This window comes from Struthio camelus, chromosome 9 (assembly GCF_040807025.1).
Source record: "Struthio camelus isolate bStrCam1 chromosome 9, bStrCam1.hap1, whole genome shotgun sequence".
Taxonomy (NCBI): domain Eukaryota; kingdom Metazoa; phylum Chordata; class Aves; order Struthioniformes; family Struthionidae; genus Struthio; species Struthio camelus.
In genome coordinates, this window is record NC_090950.1 from 8,007,843 (window position 1) to 8,029,202 (window position 21,360).

The 21,360-nt window shown below is 42.7% G+C and overlaps 1 protein-coding gene and 1 long non-coding RNA gene across 15 annotated transcripts in view; both read left to right on the forward strand.

Annotated features, from left to right (window-relative positions):
* LOC104143561 (claudin-15) overlaps positions 1 to 21,302 on the forward strand; it is a 62,607-nt gene extending 41,305 nt beyond the window's left edge. For 7 of the 14 annotated variants that reach the window (XM_068954200.1, XM_068954201.1, XM_068954202.1 and 4 more), the window contains 6 exons: positions 3,094 to 3,222; positions 3,314 to 3,590; positions 12,828 to 12,992; positions 13,144 to 13,225; positions 18,579 to 18,689; positions 20,125 to 21,302. In XM_068954200.1, the coding sequence (XP_068810301.1) occupies positions 3,371 to 3,590; positions 12,828 to 12,992; positions 13,144 to 13,225; positions 18,579 to 18,689; positions 20,125 to 20,224 (678 nt within the window). In that variant the 5' untranslated portion in view covers positions 3,094 to 3,222; positions 3,314 to 3,370 and the 3' untranslated portion in view covers positions 20,225 to 21,302. Of the gene's footprint in view, positions 1 to 2,133; positions 2,886 to 3,093; positions 3,223 to 3,313; positions 3,591 to 8,014; positions 8,339 to 12,827; positions 12,993 to 13,143; positions 13,226 to 18,578; positions 18,690 to 20,124 lie in introns of those variants that run through there. The other 7 variants (XM_068954209.1, XM_068954210.1, XM_068954203.1 and 4 more) reach the window with 5 other exon arrangements.
* LOC104143563 (uncharacterized) lies at positions 224 to 1,568 on the forward strand. Its single transcript, XR_693931.2, has 3 exons — positions 224 to 348; positions 664 to 736; positions 1,300 to 1,568. It is a non-coding gene; the product is annotated as an uncharacterized lncRNA (long non-coding RNA).
* Positions 21,303 to 21,360: the final 58 nt, after the last annotated feature.

A 21,360-nucleotide genomic window follows, 5' to 3' on the forward strand; every position in this document is an offset into this window, starting at 1 on the left:
GCGGGTGCCCCCCATCGCCGCCGCCGCTGCCATTTCGCGGGCGCCGCCGTGAGGCGGGAGGTGGCGGCGGTGGCTCCCCCTGCCCCCCCCCCCCCGCCCCCGGGGCCGCTCCGCTCCGCTCCGCTCCGCTGCCGCTCGGGGGGCTTCCCACTCCCGTTTTCCTTCTCCAGCGGGCGGAGCGAGCTGCCCGGTGATCTCCGGAGATCCCCGGAGGCGCCGTCCCGCCTCGGTCGTTCCGTGACCCGGCGAGAGCTAACAGCAAGCTGAGGGTGACTCGCGTGTACGACCAGCCGTTGCGGGGGTCTGTTAGCCCGGCTGGAGCACGAGCACGTTACAGCAGCTCTAGGGGTAGGGGTCCAAAGCCAAGTCGCCTGGGGGGTGGGGAGAGAAAATAATTGAGATTTGTTAAAACCGTGAGAAGCAGTTTTGAAAAATTCCGCCTTCTCGGCTGCAGGCTGCGCGCTGACCTGAAGAAACCTCCGCGTCGTGGTGGGGGATCGCTTCCTGGGCTTATGTCCTGCCTTTCGGTTTAAATCTGTCTGTTATCGCTTTCTAATTGCACTGGTGGACCTGGGTCAGCCTCGGGATTTGTTTGAATTAAGCGAGGATTAGCAGGTTTGGGAGTGTATGTGTATACGAATATATAAATACGTGTGTTCACAGAAATGGAAGTGGTGGTGTACTCGAGCAAGCCGTGGTGTTGTTCCAAGTAACAAAATGAAAAAGAAATAAAAAGGTTTGTTTTAACTTCAGACTCTTTTATCACTCGTTTTTGCTTGCAGATATTTGAAAGCTTTCCAGAGACCTTATCAGGAGCGATTTGCTTGTTTAAGCAACTTAATGTTTTTCCTTGTTAACCCTTCCTGTCTTGCGTGCAGACTGCATACGTTTTGGCTACGCTGTTTTCATGTTAGGATGCACCCCTTTTCTTTTTGCTCTCTGGGGCTTGTTACCACATCACAGCTCTTAGGTGTGTGTGGCCGATGCGTACGATTGCGGGGTGGTGATGCTCTGGACTTCTCTTTAAAATTATTATTTTATGGTCGCGCTTGTTTGGACAGTCCCAAAGCCTATTTATTATATATTTGGCCATCAGCTCAATTCTATACACAGGGCAAATTGAAAGCGTAAAGTAGTAAAAGGTAGAAAAGTCAACAAAAAAGTAAAAGTATGAAGTAGTAAAACCAAATCCTCAACAGGACGGTGGGTGTGGTACCAACTGAAGGGAAAAACTGTTAGCTTTCGGAAACTTCTCTTCTGCAAATGGTTTCTGTTAGCTGAACTCTTATCCTGTCCAAGGAACCGCGTTTCCCTGGCATTACATCTGTCATGAAAATTACAAGAGGAGTAAGAAATCGGCACCTGCATCTGGTGGGGACTGGCAGAAGGCACAGAAGGGATAAGGACCTTGTCTGAACTGTGGCTGCTGAGGCACCAGAGCCGCTTCCCCGGCCCTTCGGGATTCGAACGACCAGCGCTGCAGGCTTTGCCTTCCAAACGTTAGTAATTCTCTCTGCCTGCTTCTCTGAGAAGATCTGGGAAATAAAATGCCTTTCAGTTGGTCCTTCACACACTGCGCCCTCAGAGTCTGGTCTTCTTGCCACCTAACGTTTTCCCCATGCGTTCGATTGAAACGTCACCTCCTCAGTTAGGACACCCGCGCGTGTTTCTTTCGAGTACCACTCGTACGTACAGTGTGAAACTCAGAGATGGTGTACACCGCTAACGGGGGGGGAATAGCTGATACCGCAGGTCCGTTTAAAGGTGGGAGAAGGGCTCTTACACTGTTATTTGCACGCTCATTAGAAAGTGGTTGGATTTGGGCCGAGGGATGAGGAAGAAAGGAAGGCTGTTTGTTTGTTTTTTGTCTAATCTAAGCTCAATTTTAAACTTTAAAATTTACCAATTTAAAATATTTTATGAGAGTTTTGTATTTACAACTTTGATGTATGCCCTATGCATGGTGATGGTGCACCACGTGTAGTTTAACCATCTTTTCCTTACTGTCAGGAACGATTTGTGACTGCGTGGCTCCTAATAAGTATGTAGCAGACGGAAATGCTTGTTTGAATTATCAGCCCATGCAATGTGAAGCCTGTTTGAATTTATTATTTGGTTTATCGTTTGTTTCAGATATTCTTTATTGACTGTTACGTGTGTTTCAAAGAGGTTACACAATTTAAAGCGCTGGAGAGAAAAGCGTTTCCTCCTCAATGCAAGATCAAGCTTTTATAGTGGGATATACATGTTTTTAAGGAGTGGACTGAAAGTAATCCTGCTTCCTTGTGCAAACAAATTCTCAAGGTGTTGCAGCTGTTTTGAACTAATTTTTAAGGGATGAGGCCCGAGTTCCTTTTTAAATGCAGAGCTTGAATATTTCTTCACAGTGTGGGGGCTACGTGCTAAAACAAATGCTGCCTTGGATTGTTTGCCTGTCGTACATGAATGCTGACCTCCTTTCATGAAAATATAGCGTCTTGGTGACAAGTGCAACACAGAACTTTCAAGTAAAGTAGCCACAAGGAAAACTGCACTGTTTCTCTGTCTCGCCTTGGAGCCTGGCAGTGGTGGGCACTGACAAAGCGGGTTGTACGCCAGTGATGGCCAGATTAATCGGAGCAACTCTGGCTACTAATTCACATGATATTTCTGCAGTTCTTCTATATGATGGCATCCATTTTACTGCAACTTTGCTGTGGTGACAGGCCATGCCTGAGCTTTTGTGCAACAGGCGGGGAGTGCTTTGGCCCCAGGGCCTTGATTTTTAGAACGGGGGGAAAGGTCCTAAAGAGTGCAAAACTGTTTAAGCAAACTGATCCTCACAAAGTGCTGACAGCGGTGTCTTAGCAGGAGGGTAAATGAAACGGATAGAAAATAGCGTGAATGTGAGTATGAAAATCTCTTGCATTTTAAATTTGGTAGGCATTGCAATCATGTTAAAATGAATAATTTATGCCAGCATTTGAGGGTTTTAATTTTAAAATAATTTTGGGTTTGCAAGGCAGTAAAGACCTGACAAAACATTCCAAATTTGAAGTACGAAATTCCTCAGCTGGGTCTTCTGATTTGCCTTTGTTGTGGTTTTTTTTGCAGTAAACATATCAAGTAATAAAAGCATTCCTAAGAAAATACTCAGATATCAGAATATTTAAGTATTCCAATTACCTCATGAGATTTAGATTCCAGTTCTGTGACGTTCTTACGTGCTAAATTATTTTGTAGGTAAGTCTTTTTGATGTTTATGTAAAGGATAGGCTCGCAACTTGTATAAAGATAAATTCATCTGTTGTGTGTGTATGAACTGTTTCAACAGGTTCCTAATATCGGAAATCTTGGGAGGCTTCTTTGAAAACTAACCTCTGTCGGAACAATGGCATCATCTGCTTCACAAATTTGTGCGTTGCTGCTGGCTCTAGCCGCATTCACCATTGTACTTGTTACTACCATGTCCAACAGATGGAGAATTTCCAGCACGGCAACAGTGTTAGTCCCTACGGACTGGATTTCTGAAGGCCTTTGGATGGAGTGTCCGGTTACGGCTTTGGGAAAAGTGCAGTGCAAGAAATTTTCCTACTTGCTGAGTGCAGACAGTAAGTTGGTGTGGCACACTTCTGTCAAATCTGGGGATGTAATTTTACTCCTCCTTTTGGAACAGCATATTAGTGCAGTAGCTCTTGCTACAGAGGTAAAGACAAGATTTGTCCTTTTTTTTTTTTTTTTTACCCACAGACAGGCTAAAACGGCCCTAGTGAAATCCATATCCTTAACCGTGCCGTTCAGCTCAGTACTTACTGTTGCTTTGTTGCCATCTGTGTGGTGTTGGAATAGAAGTATGAACGATATGCAATGAGTCAGGGATTTTTTTTATTGTTTGGGGGGGAGGGGGGGAATTATCGTCTTACCCGGTCTCGTTCTTAACTGCAAGCAGATTAGACGTCAATGAGTGTCGGTGCTCGTTTATGCTTTGCTGTGAGTTGGAATTTTTCAGATATTCCAGAAGTTGCTTGATAATGTGTGCTAAATCTGCCTATTTGTTCTAGTTGTTCTCAAAGGCAGCCAGCTTAATTTAAAATGTGTCTGTACAAATAATGCTTCTGTGTTTTCTAAGCTAGCATGGTAACTTATCTGCAAATTGCAAGAGAAGAATTGTCTTTCTAGGTCCTGAAAATTATTTTACTGGGATTATTCTGCATTTTTCATATTTTTCTGTTAAACACTCTTTTTGTGGTAAAGGACCAGGAAGGACTGATGTATTTAAGTGCTTTCCTCAAAAAATTGAGCAGAGAAACAGTTGCAGTATGCCCTTTGAAAAGTGGTGTTTTGGTAAGATTTCAGTCTTAAACAGAACATTCCATTTAGTTTTTTTCAACTTTCCGTAGTGTGCAGTCACTTTATTGGTTATATTGCCATGGAACCATTTCTTCAGATGTTCCTTCTTTTATGCATTGTCATTGCTGGTTTTCTGGACTTTCTGGGGGGATTTTCCCAGCTGATTTATTCTTGCTATGCAGTGCTTAACCCAGGATTCTGGTCTTACGAATATCACGTCTCGCACACTAGGAAGGCTTGTTTTTCTTGACCCAGACATGGGCTCCACTGAAGTCAGATCTTCCTAACTGCAAGTCAGATTTCTAAAACCTGACTGCCTGAAAACTCTAAAGATTCAGCATATCCATGGTTCTTCCTCAGGCCTCATCTGCTTTCATAACGATGGTGCCAGTTTGAGACTAAGTATTCAGCATCCCATAATGAGTCCAATTTTGTAGCCTCAGAAGGAGGCTTATCGTGTCATTCCAAGGACGTTAGTAACTCCGCTCATGTAAGTCGGAGGCAATGTCAGCTTTTCATACCTTTCTGTTTCAGTTGTGCAGATTCCCAGTATGAGAATACTCCTCTCCAGGACATCCTGTATGCGGATACCGGGAAGTCTAAATTTCATTTAGAAACCTAGATTTGATTTCTGGAAATCAGAGTGGTGAGGTGGGACCAATGGTCCTTCTGTTCTCATACGCCATAGCAAGATGGTATGGCTCTTAAGACGGCATGGCAGCTGTGCGCTGCCTCACCAAACAGGGAGAAACGGAGGCTTGTCGGGGCCGTGGAGACATGCAGATGCTGAATGCGTGACAGCCGCCTTGCATCATGCAGGTTCAGTACCGCCAGCGTGGAAAGACACTGGGGCTCTGTGGAAGGCTTTGAATGGCTCTTGCTCAGTCTGCTGCTTTTCTGTGTCCGCTATCACTTTTCATCAGGTGAGACACCAAAACGTTCACTTGCTTTCAGAAAGAGTCACCAGAACCACCAGGAAAAGGTCACTGGCAGAAGATTTCCTGGTGAGCTGAAGCAGTTGCCTCTCCAGGACTTTTTCCTCACTCCCTTCCAACAACCCCCCTCCCCGAGTCGTAAGGGAGGGTCCCTGGTTAGCAGGGCTCTGCTAGCTGTCTGCAGCTGCGCAAACAGCTGCTTGTCCTAGAAACAGCAAAGGTTCCTTCATGCCACCTAATGGACACTTGGTATGGTTGCTTGGAGAGTAATCGCCGTGAGTCACAGGGCTGCTTGTCTTACAGCGTGGAGTCAACATTCCTATAATCTGGAAACAAATCGGCAGAAGTGATAGAGATCAGAAAGATACAGCTTGTGTTGACCAAACATTAGGGTGTTAATTCTTTGAGTGATTTTTTTTCCCAACTGTACTGGTTGAGCCGATTAAAAAAGATATGTTTTTCTACCTGTAAGCCCTCTCTCAGCCATATTATATGGAGGTACGCTCTGATTTTAGAATATCTATGCAACTTAGACTAAGGAAGAGCTATTAGCAATTTCTCTCCAAGGTCATATATCACCTATCTAGATGCATCTACATTAGCATTTTACTTGCATCAGGTGTACACTTTTGTAGTGAATCCTCCAATTATTCTCACTTACCACACTTGGTTTGCATTGCGGAGTGCTCTTGGAGTGTCCACGCTGGATTGCTTGTGGATGAAAATAAGCAGGGAAATGTGCTCCACGAACGCGCCGCATGCCTGCTGATCCGAAACGGGCGTTCGGGTCACCGGAGCAGATTAGAGCAAGTCTGAGTAAAACTCTCAGCTCGTAGGGAGTGCTGATGTGAGGCTGCCAATGCCAGCTGGTTTACTCTGCTGCTGCCGATGCTGCTGCACTGTAGCACTTGCTATTATGGCTGTAGCCTCTGTTTACCCAATGATGTAGTGAAAAAACGGTACCGTATTCTTCAACACTTCTGTTTTCCTTAAAGTACAGTAATTTCCTTAATGGAATGGTTAAAATGGTGCCATATGAGGAAAAACTCATGCATGCCAGGTCTGCAGTTCAATCTTTTCTGCTTATAGGTGTGCTTTATGAGTGCCCGTCCAAATAACCTTCTTAATAGCCATTAGGAAGAGAACAATTCTTTATGAAAACTACCTATGGCAGCCATGTAAAAATCTGGGGACGCTTGGTTCGAGTGCCCAGCTAAACTCAGCTTTGAAAGTCCTGTGAGCAGAACTGATCTCTGAGGTTGCGAGGGTGACACCTGTGTATGGATAAATCAATCTGAAACTCTTTGAAGAGCTTTTAAGGGGTTGCTGATATTTCAGTGTATTCATTTTACTGCGCCATCTTTTTGAAATTGCACTGACCTTTTCCTAGCAGGAGAGGATTCTGTAGAAATGTCCTTAGAACATAAATTCTTACCACATCGCTCTCCGGTTTCTTTAAAAGATTGCAAGTACAGAGCTGGACATGATCACACTGGCTGGGCTGCTACATCTGTTCTTATTTAAGTCAATGGCGAAGCTCCTCTTGGTTGCGAAGGGGGAAGAACGCTCGCAGTGGCACTATAGTGTCGTTGTGCAACTAAAACCTGGTCTTCTGCAGCACAGGCTCAAAATGAGCAGTGAATTTTGAAAAACAGATATATCTGTTATGGGCCAGTTGAGACTCTCACAAGAAATGATCCTTTTGGGAGTCCTTACGGCATTACATGGCATAACATGCCATACACATGTAATGCCATGACTCTGCTGCATATGATGAGTTGCATCATAACATAGCTGTTTTCTGAAGAACTTGTGACTCCGTTTGCTGGACATAAGAGCAGGTTGCCACTGTGAAAGATGGTTACCCCTATGTACATACACAAGCAGTTTAAGGTATTAAATTAGTGAGTGATGTGAAGTGAATCTGTGACTGTGTGTAGTTAAGGGCAGAAGCAAGTAAGCCAAGTTTACGCACCTCTACTTAGTCTAGAATAGATTTTTCTTTCTCCTAATGTAAATAATCTGACAATCATGCAATCAGCTGATAGGTGATATTCCTCAGGTAGCTATTTTCCTTCATCATTTTGACACAGGCTTGTCGCGCTGTGATTCTGTCCCTTACGTCTCGTTTCCATGGGCCGTGCATTATCATGGTTGTATGCCAGTATACGTGGGACTATGTTTTATGAGTGCATCAGTTTAACTGTAGATCAATAGATGGTAAAATATTAATGAAAATCATTTATCCACAAACTTAACGTTCCTGAAATAAGCTCTCAGCACAGTTGCTATCCGTTTTAGCTAAGCGAGAGGTTACTATTGGTTTGCTTGCGAGCATAATTCTAAAAATGTGCTAAATCTTCTATGAATGGAAAAAAAATTCCTGCTCAGAAGTTTCCAGATGAGTTTTGTCATGAAGAAAATAACCCGACAAAGCTTGTTTTGATTTGATATCAGTAAGAAAATTTCAGTGTATGTATCCTGTGCAAACTGTAATCGATTTGAGAGGAGAGAGAGAGAAAATATTTGCCAATATCATCACTCTTACAAAAATCTTTTGCAAGAATACTGGCTGGACTTTATAGGCTGAGGTTAAGAATAGGCTCCTTTTGTCACTTGTCGTTAATATTGGCAGTAGTTTAAAAAATACTAATGCCTCTGTCATAAACTGTTCCCACTTCTTATTGTCATGCACTGGAAGCCTTATCTGTGGGGTTGAGCAAAGAGCAAAGGTAGCCTCATTTTGGAGTGAAAGCCAGAGATAAAGCAGCAAGGAGGTTTCTAAGGAAGACATATATTTAATTCCACCTGATTGCAATCTCATTATAGACCTATTTAACGGTCACTACCCGCAAGCATGTCTGCTGCTTTGGAAATTGCTGGTTTTCTTCTGTGTTTGGGTGGATGGATACTTATTGGAGCAACGTTGCCACATAATTACTGGAAAATCTCCAGTATACATGGTAGTGTGATCACGACATCGACGTTGTTTGAAAACCTCTGGAAGAGCTGTGCAGAAGACAGCACTGGAGTATCCAACTGCAGAGAATTTGACTCTATGTTTGCGCTGCCTGGTATGTGACTTTGTACAGGCTTGTTTCTGTTGGTGAAGAATTTGTTGGAAGGAAGCAGTAAGATTTTTGTTTTGGTAATCTGGTAGTATTGGAAAACAACATTGACTTTCTGGCCAGCAAGGAATTTGGGGGCTAAAGTAAAAAAAAAAAAAAAAATCTTCTTTAAGCAGCAGAATATGTCAAACACATTGGGAAAGGCTATAAAATAAGGCAAATGAAGTCATGTTGTTGATTAAGCATTTACTTTCATAGGCATTTAAAGTATAGTGTAATCTCTTTTCTAGCATCGTATGGGAAGATTTATTAGGAGTCATTTTTACACAAGTCTTATGACAATTCCTTATTTATTTGGGATTACTGTATAGGCATTCTTTTGCACTACTCGACAGCCCGTGTACTGTATCTGCACCTTTTCACATGCATGGGTGAAAGTGGTGTTTCTAGTGAAGAAGCAGCTAGTATTTCTGGCATGTTGAGACTGAAAAATCATACATAATGGCATAATGGAAATAAAATGAGGATATGTTTTAAATTAATTTACATGCCAGAAGCTGGTAACTAATGTCTTGCTGGAGGTGGTTCTAAATATCAGGAAATTTAGAATTTTTATTTAGATGCTGTTTCCTGGGCTATATGTCAGTTTTCAGTCATATTGCGGATTGACCTCAAATGTTTAAGGCGATATTCTCTGTGTAGTAAGTAGCGCGATAGACAGTTAACTCATTTTTTATTAATCTTGAATGTATGTAGGTACTTATCCCAGAATAAGAATGCCTTCCTAATGAGCTGTACCCACAGTAGGAGGTGGTTAAACTAACCAGGAAGGAGGATACTCCTGTGGTGGAGAGCCTGTAACACAGGATTAGTCGGGCTTAAGGAAGAGATTTTTCTCTCACCTCCCTCTCTCACTCAGTCTGAAATAAATTGGTGTTATTGACCAGCTCTGAAAGTGGCATAGAAATTCTGTGAGACTGCGTAGCTGGGTCCAGTCTTTAGGGAATAATCTGTTCTTTAATTTTTCAGTGATAACTAACAAGCGGTATTAAACCGCATGGGTAAACCGCGCGTGCAAGAGGAACGTGAAAGGTACCCTGTGTAAACTCGTTAGGATCAGCAACAGCAGGATGTTGTCCATCCGGTTTTCCTCTGCAGAGCACGTACGCGAGTTCGCGTTTGGTTCACGCAAAGGCCCTGCAGGAGTTGGTTCATCGCATATCCCTGCTGGCTCTGTGTGGCCTCTGGTCAAGGAGGTATTCACACGGGATGTTGCCCCTGAGCGTGGGAGACGCGGGCCCCTGGCCGCATCCGGGCAGGGTCTCGGAGCTGCTGGCGGAGGCAGAAAGCAGCGTTGTGAGTGGATGTGCTAAAGCAAAAGGGGGAGGGAAAGCAAGCAGCAAGGCTCCTGGAGAGCTGCTGGTAGCAACATGGAGTCGGAGGAAGAGAACAACAAGGGCAGGCAGCAAGTGCATTCATAGGCCAGGCTCTGAAAGGGACTGTTTGAAGATGAACCTTGATGCAGTTGAAGAAGACGTCAGTTACTCTAGTTTGCTTGAGAAGATGTTACTTGAGAATATTCTTGAGTATATTTAGGGGGTACAGGCAGGGGAAAAGAGAGGCCAAAAAAGCAGCTTGCAGAATTGTAGAGAAGAAAAAGTTTTAGAAAGAAAAATTGAGTAACAGAAAAAGCAACAAGTTAGGGGACACTGACATTTAGAAAAAGTGAAGAAGATAGTTGGCCAATCAGGAAAGAGGAAGAAAGTGGGGTTGTTAGTGATGCACCTGCAGGCATGAGGCAAGGCAGACTGAAAAATAATCATTAGACGGTTTAGGCGTGTTTCAAATTGCTTTTAAGAAACTTGCCCATAACTATGACAAGAGAAGATGCCAGAGGTTATAAAAAAAAAGATATCTTTGTTCATGGGGTGTTACAGCTCATCATAAAGGCCATAAGCATGGTCATAAAGATTTACTGTAAAGGTTTCCTCTTTGGCAGCAATAGCTCTGTGGAATGCCTCTGATTTTTCCTTTGTGTATGGAGAATATCAGGCTTGAAACTTTTAAACAGTTTTAAAGCTTTTGAATTCAGCTGGCCGTTAGCTTAGTACATCATTTTTACCCCTTCTTTTATAGAACGAGATTCTTTCATCATCCTTGGATGTCTGTCACAGATATTTTTAATGGTATAAATCTTCAGTATGAGAGAAGTATTCTATAGGATTTAGATGTCCATTTATTCAGGAAGCAGGTTTTTTTTGTGATCGCTGCATATCATTCAGGCACATGCTTAGCACTTAGATAGCCAAAGGTTAGCGTGTTCTTTATATGGATATTTCCCAAAACAAACTATGAAGTAAGTAAAGAAACATTGAGACCAGAGTTGCTGAATCAATTAAGACTGAGATGTTTACAATACAATTTCAACCTGCAGAGATTTTCAAGATGCCCAAATTACGAATGTGTGCATGTGGTGGACCTTTTTAAAGCAATATTGCATAAGATTAAAACAATATGGTATAGTTAGCCCTATAGATGTAGTCACAACTGGGAGATCAAACATTTGATAAAAAGCAATCAGCTGCCAAATGCCTTTTAAACTCTTCTTCTTTTGAAGGTTCTGTGGGCATCTCTTCCAATGGCAAGATTTAGGATCGTTTCTTGCAATTAGTTTTGATTAATGAAACTAATTGACTTATGTCTTGTTCAATAAGCTCATTTTATAGAAAAAAGGCAACAGGACGTTGAGGTTTCTAGACTGTGAAATGAGCTGCTCAGTTAAGGCTGTTGAGATTATTGTGCTGTGGTACAAAGAGGATAGAGCATGAAATCTCTTCTATTAATATGGCCATTGGATTGCAAACCGTTAGCCTGAGGGCAGCATCAGTGCCCTGCAAAGAGACAGGGAGCCCCATTTAATACTGTAGGATTTCCAAAGAGCTGAAAAATAACTTGCTGGATCCCTGCTGTGGGCAATAGCTGCTGCTGTGGCATACAAACCAAACTAGAAAGCAATGTTGAAGCTGAGCCCTTGTCCGAACTCTGTGTTCTGCTGGCAAAACCCTTAAACTGCTAGTGGTACTTTCGGGGGGGCAGGGGGCGCATTTCCCCTTTTATAATTGTCTGTTTTTTTTCCAGAACGTTTTTTAATTGGTGTTTGTTAAAACATTGATTCCTCAAACTGCTGTTCTTTCATGCCTCATTGTATTTGTCTCGTGACTGTGTGTCACTATCTTTGATACCTGCTCAAGCTCCCAGGAGCAATACTCTCAAGTCGTATAAAGCCACATAGCCCACCGACTTTGGGTGTGAATCCATCGCTGCTGCTTCTGTTTCCATGCCTGAATTGCAGTGTCTGGAGAGCTAGCTGGCTCATGTCGATACTGAGCCAGAGCACAGGTTAACCTGCAGGATGGGAAGGCAGTCAGGGAGCGGGAGCGCGAGCGCTAGCCCAGGTGCTGTGGTTGTCTAGCCACAGCCTAGCTCAGACCCTTTTACACGTGTTAGGAGCCAAGACCTGCCAAATTGCTGGCACTTGCCATGTTTTTTTGTGAAGGAAGTAAAATTTACAAAAATCTCCCCTGTTAGACCAAAGTGCATTGGGAAGTGATCACCTCATAAAAACAGATGCCAAGATGTCATCTGACTTGGAACCTGCCAAATTCAGGGAATCGTTTTAGGGAGCCCAAAGTCCATCTATGACCTTCCTGCTTATTCTGGTTAATAATCTGTTCCCATTTTTTGTGTGATAGTTTCCTGGTCTTCACACTTAGGTATCAGAGAGAGAGAGAGACTTGTCAGCATAAGCAGAGGAAGAGCTTTGAAAATGTTTCTGGGATTGGCCACCAGTTCCCTGGAGTACCCGCACCAATGCTAACCTCCCTGCAGAAGGAGATGTTAGAGATGACAGCAGAAGACTTCTGCAGGTCCATGATCGAGCTCGTCTCCTGCTTGATAACCCTTACTCAGAGCATTAAGTCCCAGCTAGCTCCAGCAGGTTCTTGCCTGCCTTTCACTTGCTTTTGGCAGTAGCAAAGCAGCCTGCGGCCAGGGATTTCTTTGCTTGCTCTGGCAGCGCCAGGGCCCCATACGACGTGGCGAGGCAGCGCGGAAGGGCTGGAGTTCAGAGGTATTCTGGGCACACCGTCAATTAACTGTAAGGGAACCACCAGGACTCCTAAGTAAGAGTCTTAGTTCTGCTCCTGTAAACGACCTTATATACCACTGCTTGTTTTCACAGGATTTGAAGACATAAACGATGAAGGGCTTCTTACATTTTTTTTTCATAGTTTGCTAATGCTGCTGTACAGTGTAGTTCGGCATTGACATCTGAAATCTGATTTTGATGTTTCTCTGACAACAAAGGCATACGAGAGTCACTCCTTACTGTTCCTGTTAACTTTCTGACTGTCTCTGATTATTTATTTTTTTCTGGAATAGACTTAATTTCTGTGTAGATCCTGATTTTTTTTTTCTCTTTTTCTGTCTTACACAGCTCATATTCAGGCATGCCGTGCCCTGATGATAATTTCCATCCTTTTGGGATTCATAGCTACAGTGCTCTCGCTGCTCGGTTTAAAATGCACACACGTTGGGTTGAGTAATGAAGACAGAAAAGTGAAGTTTGCTGCCACGGGAGGATTTATCTTTATTTTAGGAGGTAATATTGAAGCTGAAATGAGAATGCTATCAGTACTTTGTATTGCTTTCATAACTAGACTAAATGAAACAAACATTAATTCTTAGTTTAAAGTCGTACAAGCATTAAAGGAATCACTCGCTTATGTGCCGCTTTAACTTTTTTTTGGTAGGGCTCTGTTCCATGGTGGCTGTTTCTTGGTATGCTGCGATGGTGACGGCTCAGTTTTTTGACCCATTGTATGCTGGAACCAAGTAAGTTAAGAGATCAGTTGTCCCAAATTGTTTCATGTTTTAAAGTGACAGCACTACAGCTGCATCGGTGTTTCACAACCTGCGTGGGTCCCCTTCTCCAGTGCTGCGGGCAGACAAGCTCCTCTGCAGGAGAACTTTTCTCCTCAGAGATTTTCCCTTTGGTGGGGAGGGAAGAAAGGTCCCTTCTGGCTGGGTTAGTGAATGTTTGGGGAACATCAACCCCAAATTTGTCTTGGATCATCAGTATAGAGTACTCCATTACATTAGCAACCTATGGTCATTTTCTGCAAAATGTAGAACTGAGAGTAATGGTGCACAGGTGCCCAGCAAGAAATGTTCTTCATCTGCAATTGTACTTGAACCAAAATGATTCCTTCCTTCTTGTCTGGCTCTTTGTCTGATGCAGAGCGCCTCGCCCTAGTATTTGTGTCTCCTCTGTTCAGGTACCCTGATCTTGTAGAGGAAGGTGAAATACAGAATAAGTGAACAACTGGTGGAATTATTATCCTATTCCAAAGCTTTCTCATGTTAACGTGAAATCTTTTCCTCATGGCTGTTTCTCCCGTTTAAGGGAAAATGAGAAGTCTTTTAATTCTCAGGCACGGTGCAAAAACCTGCCTCTTTTCTCATTGCTGTGCACGGCACCGCTGTTCTGTGACACAGGCCCGTGATCTTGGACACTGTCTTCATGCTACAGCTCCCTCTAGGCCCCTACCGCTGAGCTGTTTTTAGGGGAGCATTCATTTCACCTCAGTTCAGCTGTAGGAGGTTTAGGCATCTAGCGCCCATCTCTGGGCAGCGGAGAGACAGGCACATGCAGTGTGAGCTAAGAGACGTGCCTATCTCCGCGTGCCAGCTTCAGATGGAGCTTACCCAGCTACCCTAAGAGGGTAGGCAGCGAGCTTCCAGCCTGCTACATTGGGGTGACATGAATCCCATTCTACGCCTTCTACCGAATCTTTTAGGATAACGAACCCCACATATTTCTTGTCCAATTAAAATTTTCACCTTGCATGACAATTGCAGAAATTACTATTTATGTAGCCTTGATGAATGCAGTTTTCCACGTTCCTATCCATTTTGAACACTGGAGGAAGATTGTTCTTGGCTGTCGCTTAAAATAGGTCATTTTTTAATGGCTACTCCTTCTCTGGCATCAAATATATGCTGCGGCATTCATGCCCTTTCAGATCCTTCATGATCAATGCCTGCTCTCGCCATCAGTTATTGCTCTTTGTTGAAGTGGTGACTCCTGTTTCTGGGAAGGCCATTGTACCAGCAGCCTCTGTTGTCTGTTTGTTCCCTTTTTAAATGGGCATTTTCAAACTTTTACCTTTGCTGCTGCTCTCTCTTTGGGAGGCGTGTGAGATACGCTGACATCTAGAGCTAGATGCAAATAGCTAGCAAAGCTCTAGCAAATAGCTAGAATTTTTTACCTCTCAGTCTAAATACCAAAGATATTTTAGACTTTCACCTTTTCTTCTTCATAGCACTGCGATGTAGCCTTAATTGGTTCTCCCAAGGAAATGTGAAAACAATATAGAAAGCAGCCTGAACTGAGTAGCAGTGACCTGCAGATAGCTGAAGAACGTCCCTCAACTGTCCTGCTTGTCTTAAAGAAGTTCAGTAAATATTTTTTACCATATATTAGCAGTTCAGCATTTGTCTGCCTTATGAATTAAAATATGGCCAAGTTTGTGGGAGTGTCAGCTCATAGAGTTGAACATAAACAAGTTTAGAGGAATGAAAACCCATATTCTTGCCTGATAGAGAAGCAACAATCTTCAAAACTAAATGCCAGCTGAGGACAGCTTATCTTGGTCAATAAGTTTATCGGTTGGTAGCAAGGGTAGAGGTGACTGGGTGGTTCCTTTGGAGAGGGGGGAAAGGGGAAGGAAACAAATAATACATTGTTTGTCTATGGAACATGAAAGAGAGGATTTGGGGAGGAGGGAAGGTTTATAATGTGCCGGTACCTCTATCAAGTCTATAATTTTTAGATCAGTAGAACTATAAATCTTTAGTTCGTAGGAGCCTAGGATCTTATTTGAAGTGTTTTATAGGTTCCCCTTGAGGATCAGTACTGAGAGGTCAGAGGTGCAGTGCTTTGTTATGAATCAAAGTACTTTAAGCAATTACTTTTGATGTTTTTAAGTTATCCTTACCTTAACAAACAAGCATTTAAAAGAAATTGCACTTGTTAAGACTTTTTTTTATATTTTTCTCTCTCCTTAAGAGAATTATCTGAGGGTCAATAAACGTGTTAGAGGACCTAAACAACTGATGATAAGGAATTGCAGTCAGTAGAATAAGTAGAATAGTTAGTTTTATAGTTATCTGCTATTGCTGTGGGGCTCCAACATCAATGCATGTTAATCAGTTACCAGTTTGTTTGTGGTCGGTAGCTGAAGGGAAGAACTTTTAATATATCTAAACTTGATGTTTAAAACTTGTTTTAGGAAAAAGTTTTTAGTGAAGGAACTTTGTTCATTGCTAAAGGCAGACATACTGTGGTCGCTTGAGTAAGTTTACTCCTTGGATTCAGTGACAAAGGCTTATTTTAATTCAATTACAGGCCAGTATTGCTCTTCATACTTATCAAACTGGCAAATTTTTTTTTAGACTGCATGTTTTTCTCCCTTCAGCAAATTAGTCAGTTTTACTGTTAGTTCTAAGAGAAACTTGCATACAGCCATGAAGGAAACCTTAATTCTCCTGCAGATCCCTCCTATACACTCTCCTTTGGTATGATGACTACAGCTTTCCCATCAGTAGAGAGGCCACTAGTGAGTAGACTATTGTGTGCGCTGGTCAACACTCTCCAGTTGTTCCTTACTATTCCTCCAGAGTTTTTCCCCTTGTTTCTTGAGTGCCATTTGAGATGATGATTGTCTTTTGCTCTGTGTTTGCACAGTGCCCAGTGCAGTGGGGACGTGAGCTCTGCTTGGGGCGCCGATGTGTGATGGGAGCACAGAGGAGGGTGACCTCATAGAAACCACTAAAACATTCCTGCTACAACTAGCGCTGCAATCAGAAGCGCTGATAATTTCCAATAATGATTTTATGTTTACAGATAGCAATAAAATACACTTATCTAGTTTCAGTATATCTTCCACCCAGTCCATGAGGTTTCAAAGACTCACAGAATGGTTGAGGTTGGAAGGGACCTCTGGAGGTCTAATCCAACCCCCCTGCTCAACCAGGGTCACCTAGAGCATGTTACCCAGGATCGTGTCCAGACAGGCTTTGAATATCTCCAGGGAAGGAGACTATATACAACCTCTCTGGGCAACCTGTGCCAGTGCTCTGTCACCCTCACAGGAAAGAGGTTTTTCCTCATGTTCAGCTGGAACTTCCTGGGTTTCCGTTTATGCCCGTTGCCTCTTGTCCTGTCGCTGGGCACCACGGAGAAGAGGCTGGCCTCATCCTCTCGACACCCCCCCTTCAGATACTTGTACACATGGATCAGATCACCTCTCAGTCTTCTCTTCTCCAGGCTGAACAGGCCCGGCTCTCTCAGCCTTTCTTCAGAGGAGAGATGCTCCAGTCCCCTAATCACTGTTGTAGCCCTCCGCTGGACTCTCTCCAGTAGGGCCATGTCTCTCTTGTACTGGGGAGCCCAGAACTGGACACAGTGCTGAGGAGAGGGGCAGGATCACCTCCCTCGACCTGCTGGCAGCAACTCTGCCTCATGCAGCCCAGGACACCGTTGGCCTTCTTGGCCACAAGGGCACATTGCTGGCTCGTGCTTAACTTGTCCACCAGGACTCCCAGGTCCTTCTCTGCAGAGCTGCTTTCCAGTAGCTCAGCCCCCAGCCTGTACTGGTGCAGGGGGTTCTTCCTCCCCAGGTGCAGGACCCTGCACTTGACTTTGTTGAACTTCAGGAGGTTCCTCTCCACCCAGCTCTCCAGCCTGTCCAGGTCCCTCAGGTCCCTCTGCATGGCAACACAGTCTTCTGATGTGTCAGCCACTCCCCCCAGTTTAGTCTCATCAGCAAACTTGCTGAGGGTGCACTCCGTGCCTTTATCCAGGTCACTGATGAATACACTGAACAAGACTGGACCCAGGACTGACCCCTGGGGGACACCACTAGCTACAGGCCAGAACCAGACTCTGTGCCACTGACCACAACCCTCTGAGTTCTGCCATCCAGCCAGTTCTCAATCCACCTCACTGTCCACTCCTCCAACCCACCCTTCCTTGCCCTTGCTATTGGCTGTGTCACTTAAGTCACTTGCTGGAGCTGAATGATTCAGACCTTTCTATCTGTGTCATGAGAAATAGTTAACCACAGAAATCAGTTGTCTATGGACATGACTGCTAAGTCACCTATGAAAAAAATATATATATTTTAAATATAAATATATATATATATAAAATGTTTATCTAGGACTAGCTTTTCCTTTCTAGTAGGAAAATCAGGAAAGAGTAATTGTTTTCTGTGTAGTCTTACAGCAAACTTAAAATCCCAAAGAATATTCAGCACTCTGTCCTTGCTTTTTTTTTTTTAGTCATTACCAGTTACTCACTGTTGCTGAAAGACATTATAAATGATCCCAGGATGACTAAGAATAGTTGCTATTTTGCTGTATAGAACAAGACCCTTCAGGAAATTCCCCAGTCCAAGAAAAGTCTGATAAAGAATCTGGACCAAAAGAGTAGGCATGACTGAACCTGGCACCATCCGGCAGGAGTTTTACAGGAGGAGGAAAATGGTAGTTTTTGCATTTGAGCAAGAAGTTTATCTGCAGTGTAGTTGTACCTGTGTGGTCTGAGATACCGAAGGCACAACAGCATTCCTCTCTTGTGGGCCTCTCTCACATTTATTTATTAATTAGGAGGATTAATGAGTAATGATCAGACAGCTAATTTGGAATTCAGCAAATGCAATGAATATGCATATAACTTTTCTTTTTCCATTTCCCTTGTGAACTATTCAAAGTGATTGCTTCAGATGGATTCTATTTTTAGATTCATCCTTTCTCCTTTATGACTGACAATTTACTGAATGAATGCAACTATTTATTGCTACTTATTTTTATGTTTGCTTACCACTTTCTGGTCTGTCACTGATTTAGCGGTGCACTTAAATATGCATTTAAGAGTTTTACTGAACAGAGAGGAAAACGGGGCTGTTCGCCTCTGTTAGCCACTGAAATAACTTTCCGATAGCTGGTTTCTACCCCGACTGGAATTAGTTTGCATGCTTTGCGCACCTTACGGCTCTGTCTGAAGTAACTGCATCTGGTTACTGCATCCCACCGGTAACAGCAGAGAAATGTCTAAAACGTCCCTGTGTGATTCTGTTACATGCTGCATCCATGAAAGTTTTTTTTTTTTGTTATGTTTCAGATATGAACTAGGAGATGCTTTGTACTTAGGCTGGGCTGGATCTATTCTGTATATGCTTGGCGGGATCTTCCTGACCTGTTCGTGCAAAGGGAAGAAAAGAGAGAAATACAGGTAATTTTGAATTGATCAGTTGAAATAATAGCAACTGGCAACTATCTACGAGTAATACCCATTTTCTAGCTGTATATTATCTCGCCCTCACCCTAGTATAACGCTGCAGCCATATTAAGTCAAGTCCAAACAGGAAATTATAACTACTAATTCAGTGCTAGGATGCGTCACAGACTTTGTACCAAACACTTGTACCCCCTAAATACTGCACTTTTGATACTTCGCAGTCAGCAATCGTCTATTACTAGTTGTCCATAATTCCGGATACTACTGATGCTTCTAAGAGCTGCATGATAAAAATACGCAGTCCAAGAACAAACTTTGCCTTGTTTTGCCAAAAGAAAAGTATAACAAGAATGTAAGGTATTATAATTAAGTTCTTCTCCTGCCAGGCTCACTACTATTAAAAATAATCAAATGCCATTTAATTCGAAGAAAATGTCATCACGTTTTCCTCCCAAAATGTATCTATTAGACGCCTATGATTTTTTTTTCTTGCTTCTTATGGTATGCTTTGTTGTGCAACAAATCAGAAAGCAAAACAAAATTCTGGCCTCCATACTTATTCTTGCCTGGATTTTTTTTTTTTTGGTTTTTAGTTTTAAATTATTCAAACATACAGAAAGTCTCTTTCTCAAGAAGAGGGATAATGTTGTTTTTTTAAAAAAAAAAAAAAAAGCAGTTTTTTTTTTTAAAGCCAGAACAACTCAAACGGTTGGGAGGATGTACTGTTAAAGTTAAGAGGCTGTGATAACACAGAAGGAAAAAGCACGCTCACTGCTGCTGTATTTAACCTTAGGAAAGCTATGTCAAAACAGCTAATGAGTGAGCGTAGTCCTCTCATATGCCATTGCATACTGAGCCTAAACTGATGTCATTTAAGTTTCATGGTAATACTTCATCAACCACTTTGGCTTTCAGATGTGACTCAGCGTACCTTGGTACACAGTACCAAATATATGGAAATATATTGGAAAAAAAAAAATCAGGTAAAACTGGTGTAGACAGTAAAAGCTCAACATGCTGAATGACAGATGCAGGGGTTGGTTAGACTCCAGATGCAGCTGTCTTCCTTTCTCATCATCTTCATCCCTGTACTAAGAAGTGCAGCTTCTTGGTGCATTAAGGTCTAGATTCGCTCCTGCTTTTTAGCCTGGTGACTACCATGCCTCAAAGACGCGCATGTGGAAGTTGGGAGCCCAGAGGTTGTTTCTGGTTAACAGACTGTGAGGGCCTCTTGCTGAGGAGCCCAGCTCTTCTCCTTAACTACAGGACTGGCAAGAACATTAGTCCACTAATTTCTGCTGCTGTGTGACGTATCTAATATCAGTGGATTGGATGCAGACCTAAATTAGGAACTTCCTCAGTATCTGAAACTTAGGTAAAAGTGTGTGTAATATTAATTACTTTGTATCTTTTTTTTCCTTCTTTACAGTGGCAGCAAATACGGGTATTCTGTAGGCCAGGCAGCTCCTCAGAAGCACATTTACACCAAAAACTCTGAGACAGTCACAAGCACCAAGGAGTATGTCTAAACTTAGGTTTTTTTTTTTTTCATTACTTGCAATGTTAGTAGTTTATGAACGCAAATAAGAAAGTGAACTGGTTCCGAGCCGCAAGCTTTCATCTTAATCTGGAGCTGATACACATTTTAGTACTGCCTTCTGGGAATGGTTTTTTTAAATGGAAATAGGCTTCTACAGAAAATGCTATGATGTGAAATCCGGGAACATGAAGATTTCTGCATGCTAAGAAGCCTGGTAAAATTAAACCACAGTGTCCGGTATAGCCTGACAAATCAAGAGCAACGGGTTTATATTTTGGCTGACTCAAAAATGTGGACCTGACGTGCTGTAGCTGACTGCAAGTTAGTATGGCTCACTGTTAGGAATGCATTGTACTTTCATTAATGGTTTGCTATTTTTGTTTAGCTGCTTTAGCTTTTGACACTAAATAAGCCTTATTCCACTGACTGACTGAAATTGTTCTTTTGGTGAGCGGCATCGTGGCCATTAATAAGAATATAGTAGATATACTCTGTGCTTGAAGTCTCACATTATACTGAAGTTCACATTATGTATGATAGTCTAGATTTATAAATACTTTTAAAGAAATCCCTGAGAAACAACCACTTGCCTCCAAACCTACAGAACTGCAGCAAACTCCTTGCTGGATGGAATACAGGTACCACAGATGATAAACGCTACAGAAAGACCCAAACACAGAGGCGAGTGGAGCAAGCGTCCGATGAGAGTACGCCTTCAGAGAACTAAGAGGATAGTCTATTTCTATTTTTTGAGATTTGTTAAAATAATTTTGATCAAGCTTTGACTTTGGAAACTGCTGTTGCACGTGACTGGTGTAATTCAAGGGACTGCACAATGGCTTTAGTCTCCATCACTGTTCAGTCCTTAGAATTTCTGTCTTAAACCAGCCTGCTGCTGGGGACGTGTATTTTGCATTATGTAAGCACTTAGGCACTGCAGGTGAGCTAACTTTCCTTAATATCGACTCTCTGAGCAATGGGGAATGGAGTTGCACACTGGAGACTCACAGCTTTCATTACGTGTCACTTTTAAATCGCAACTGTATTAAAACAGTTCAAAAAAACCACCTCTGTATGTCTGTCTAATTGTAAATGTCTTACGGCAAAATGTAAACGTAGTCTGAT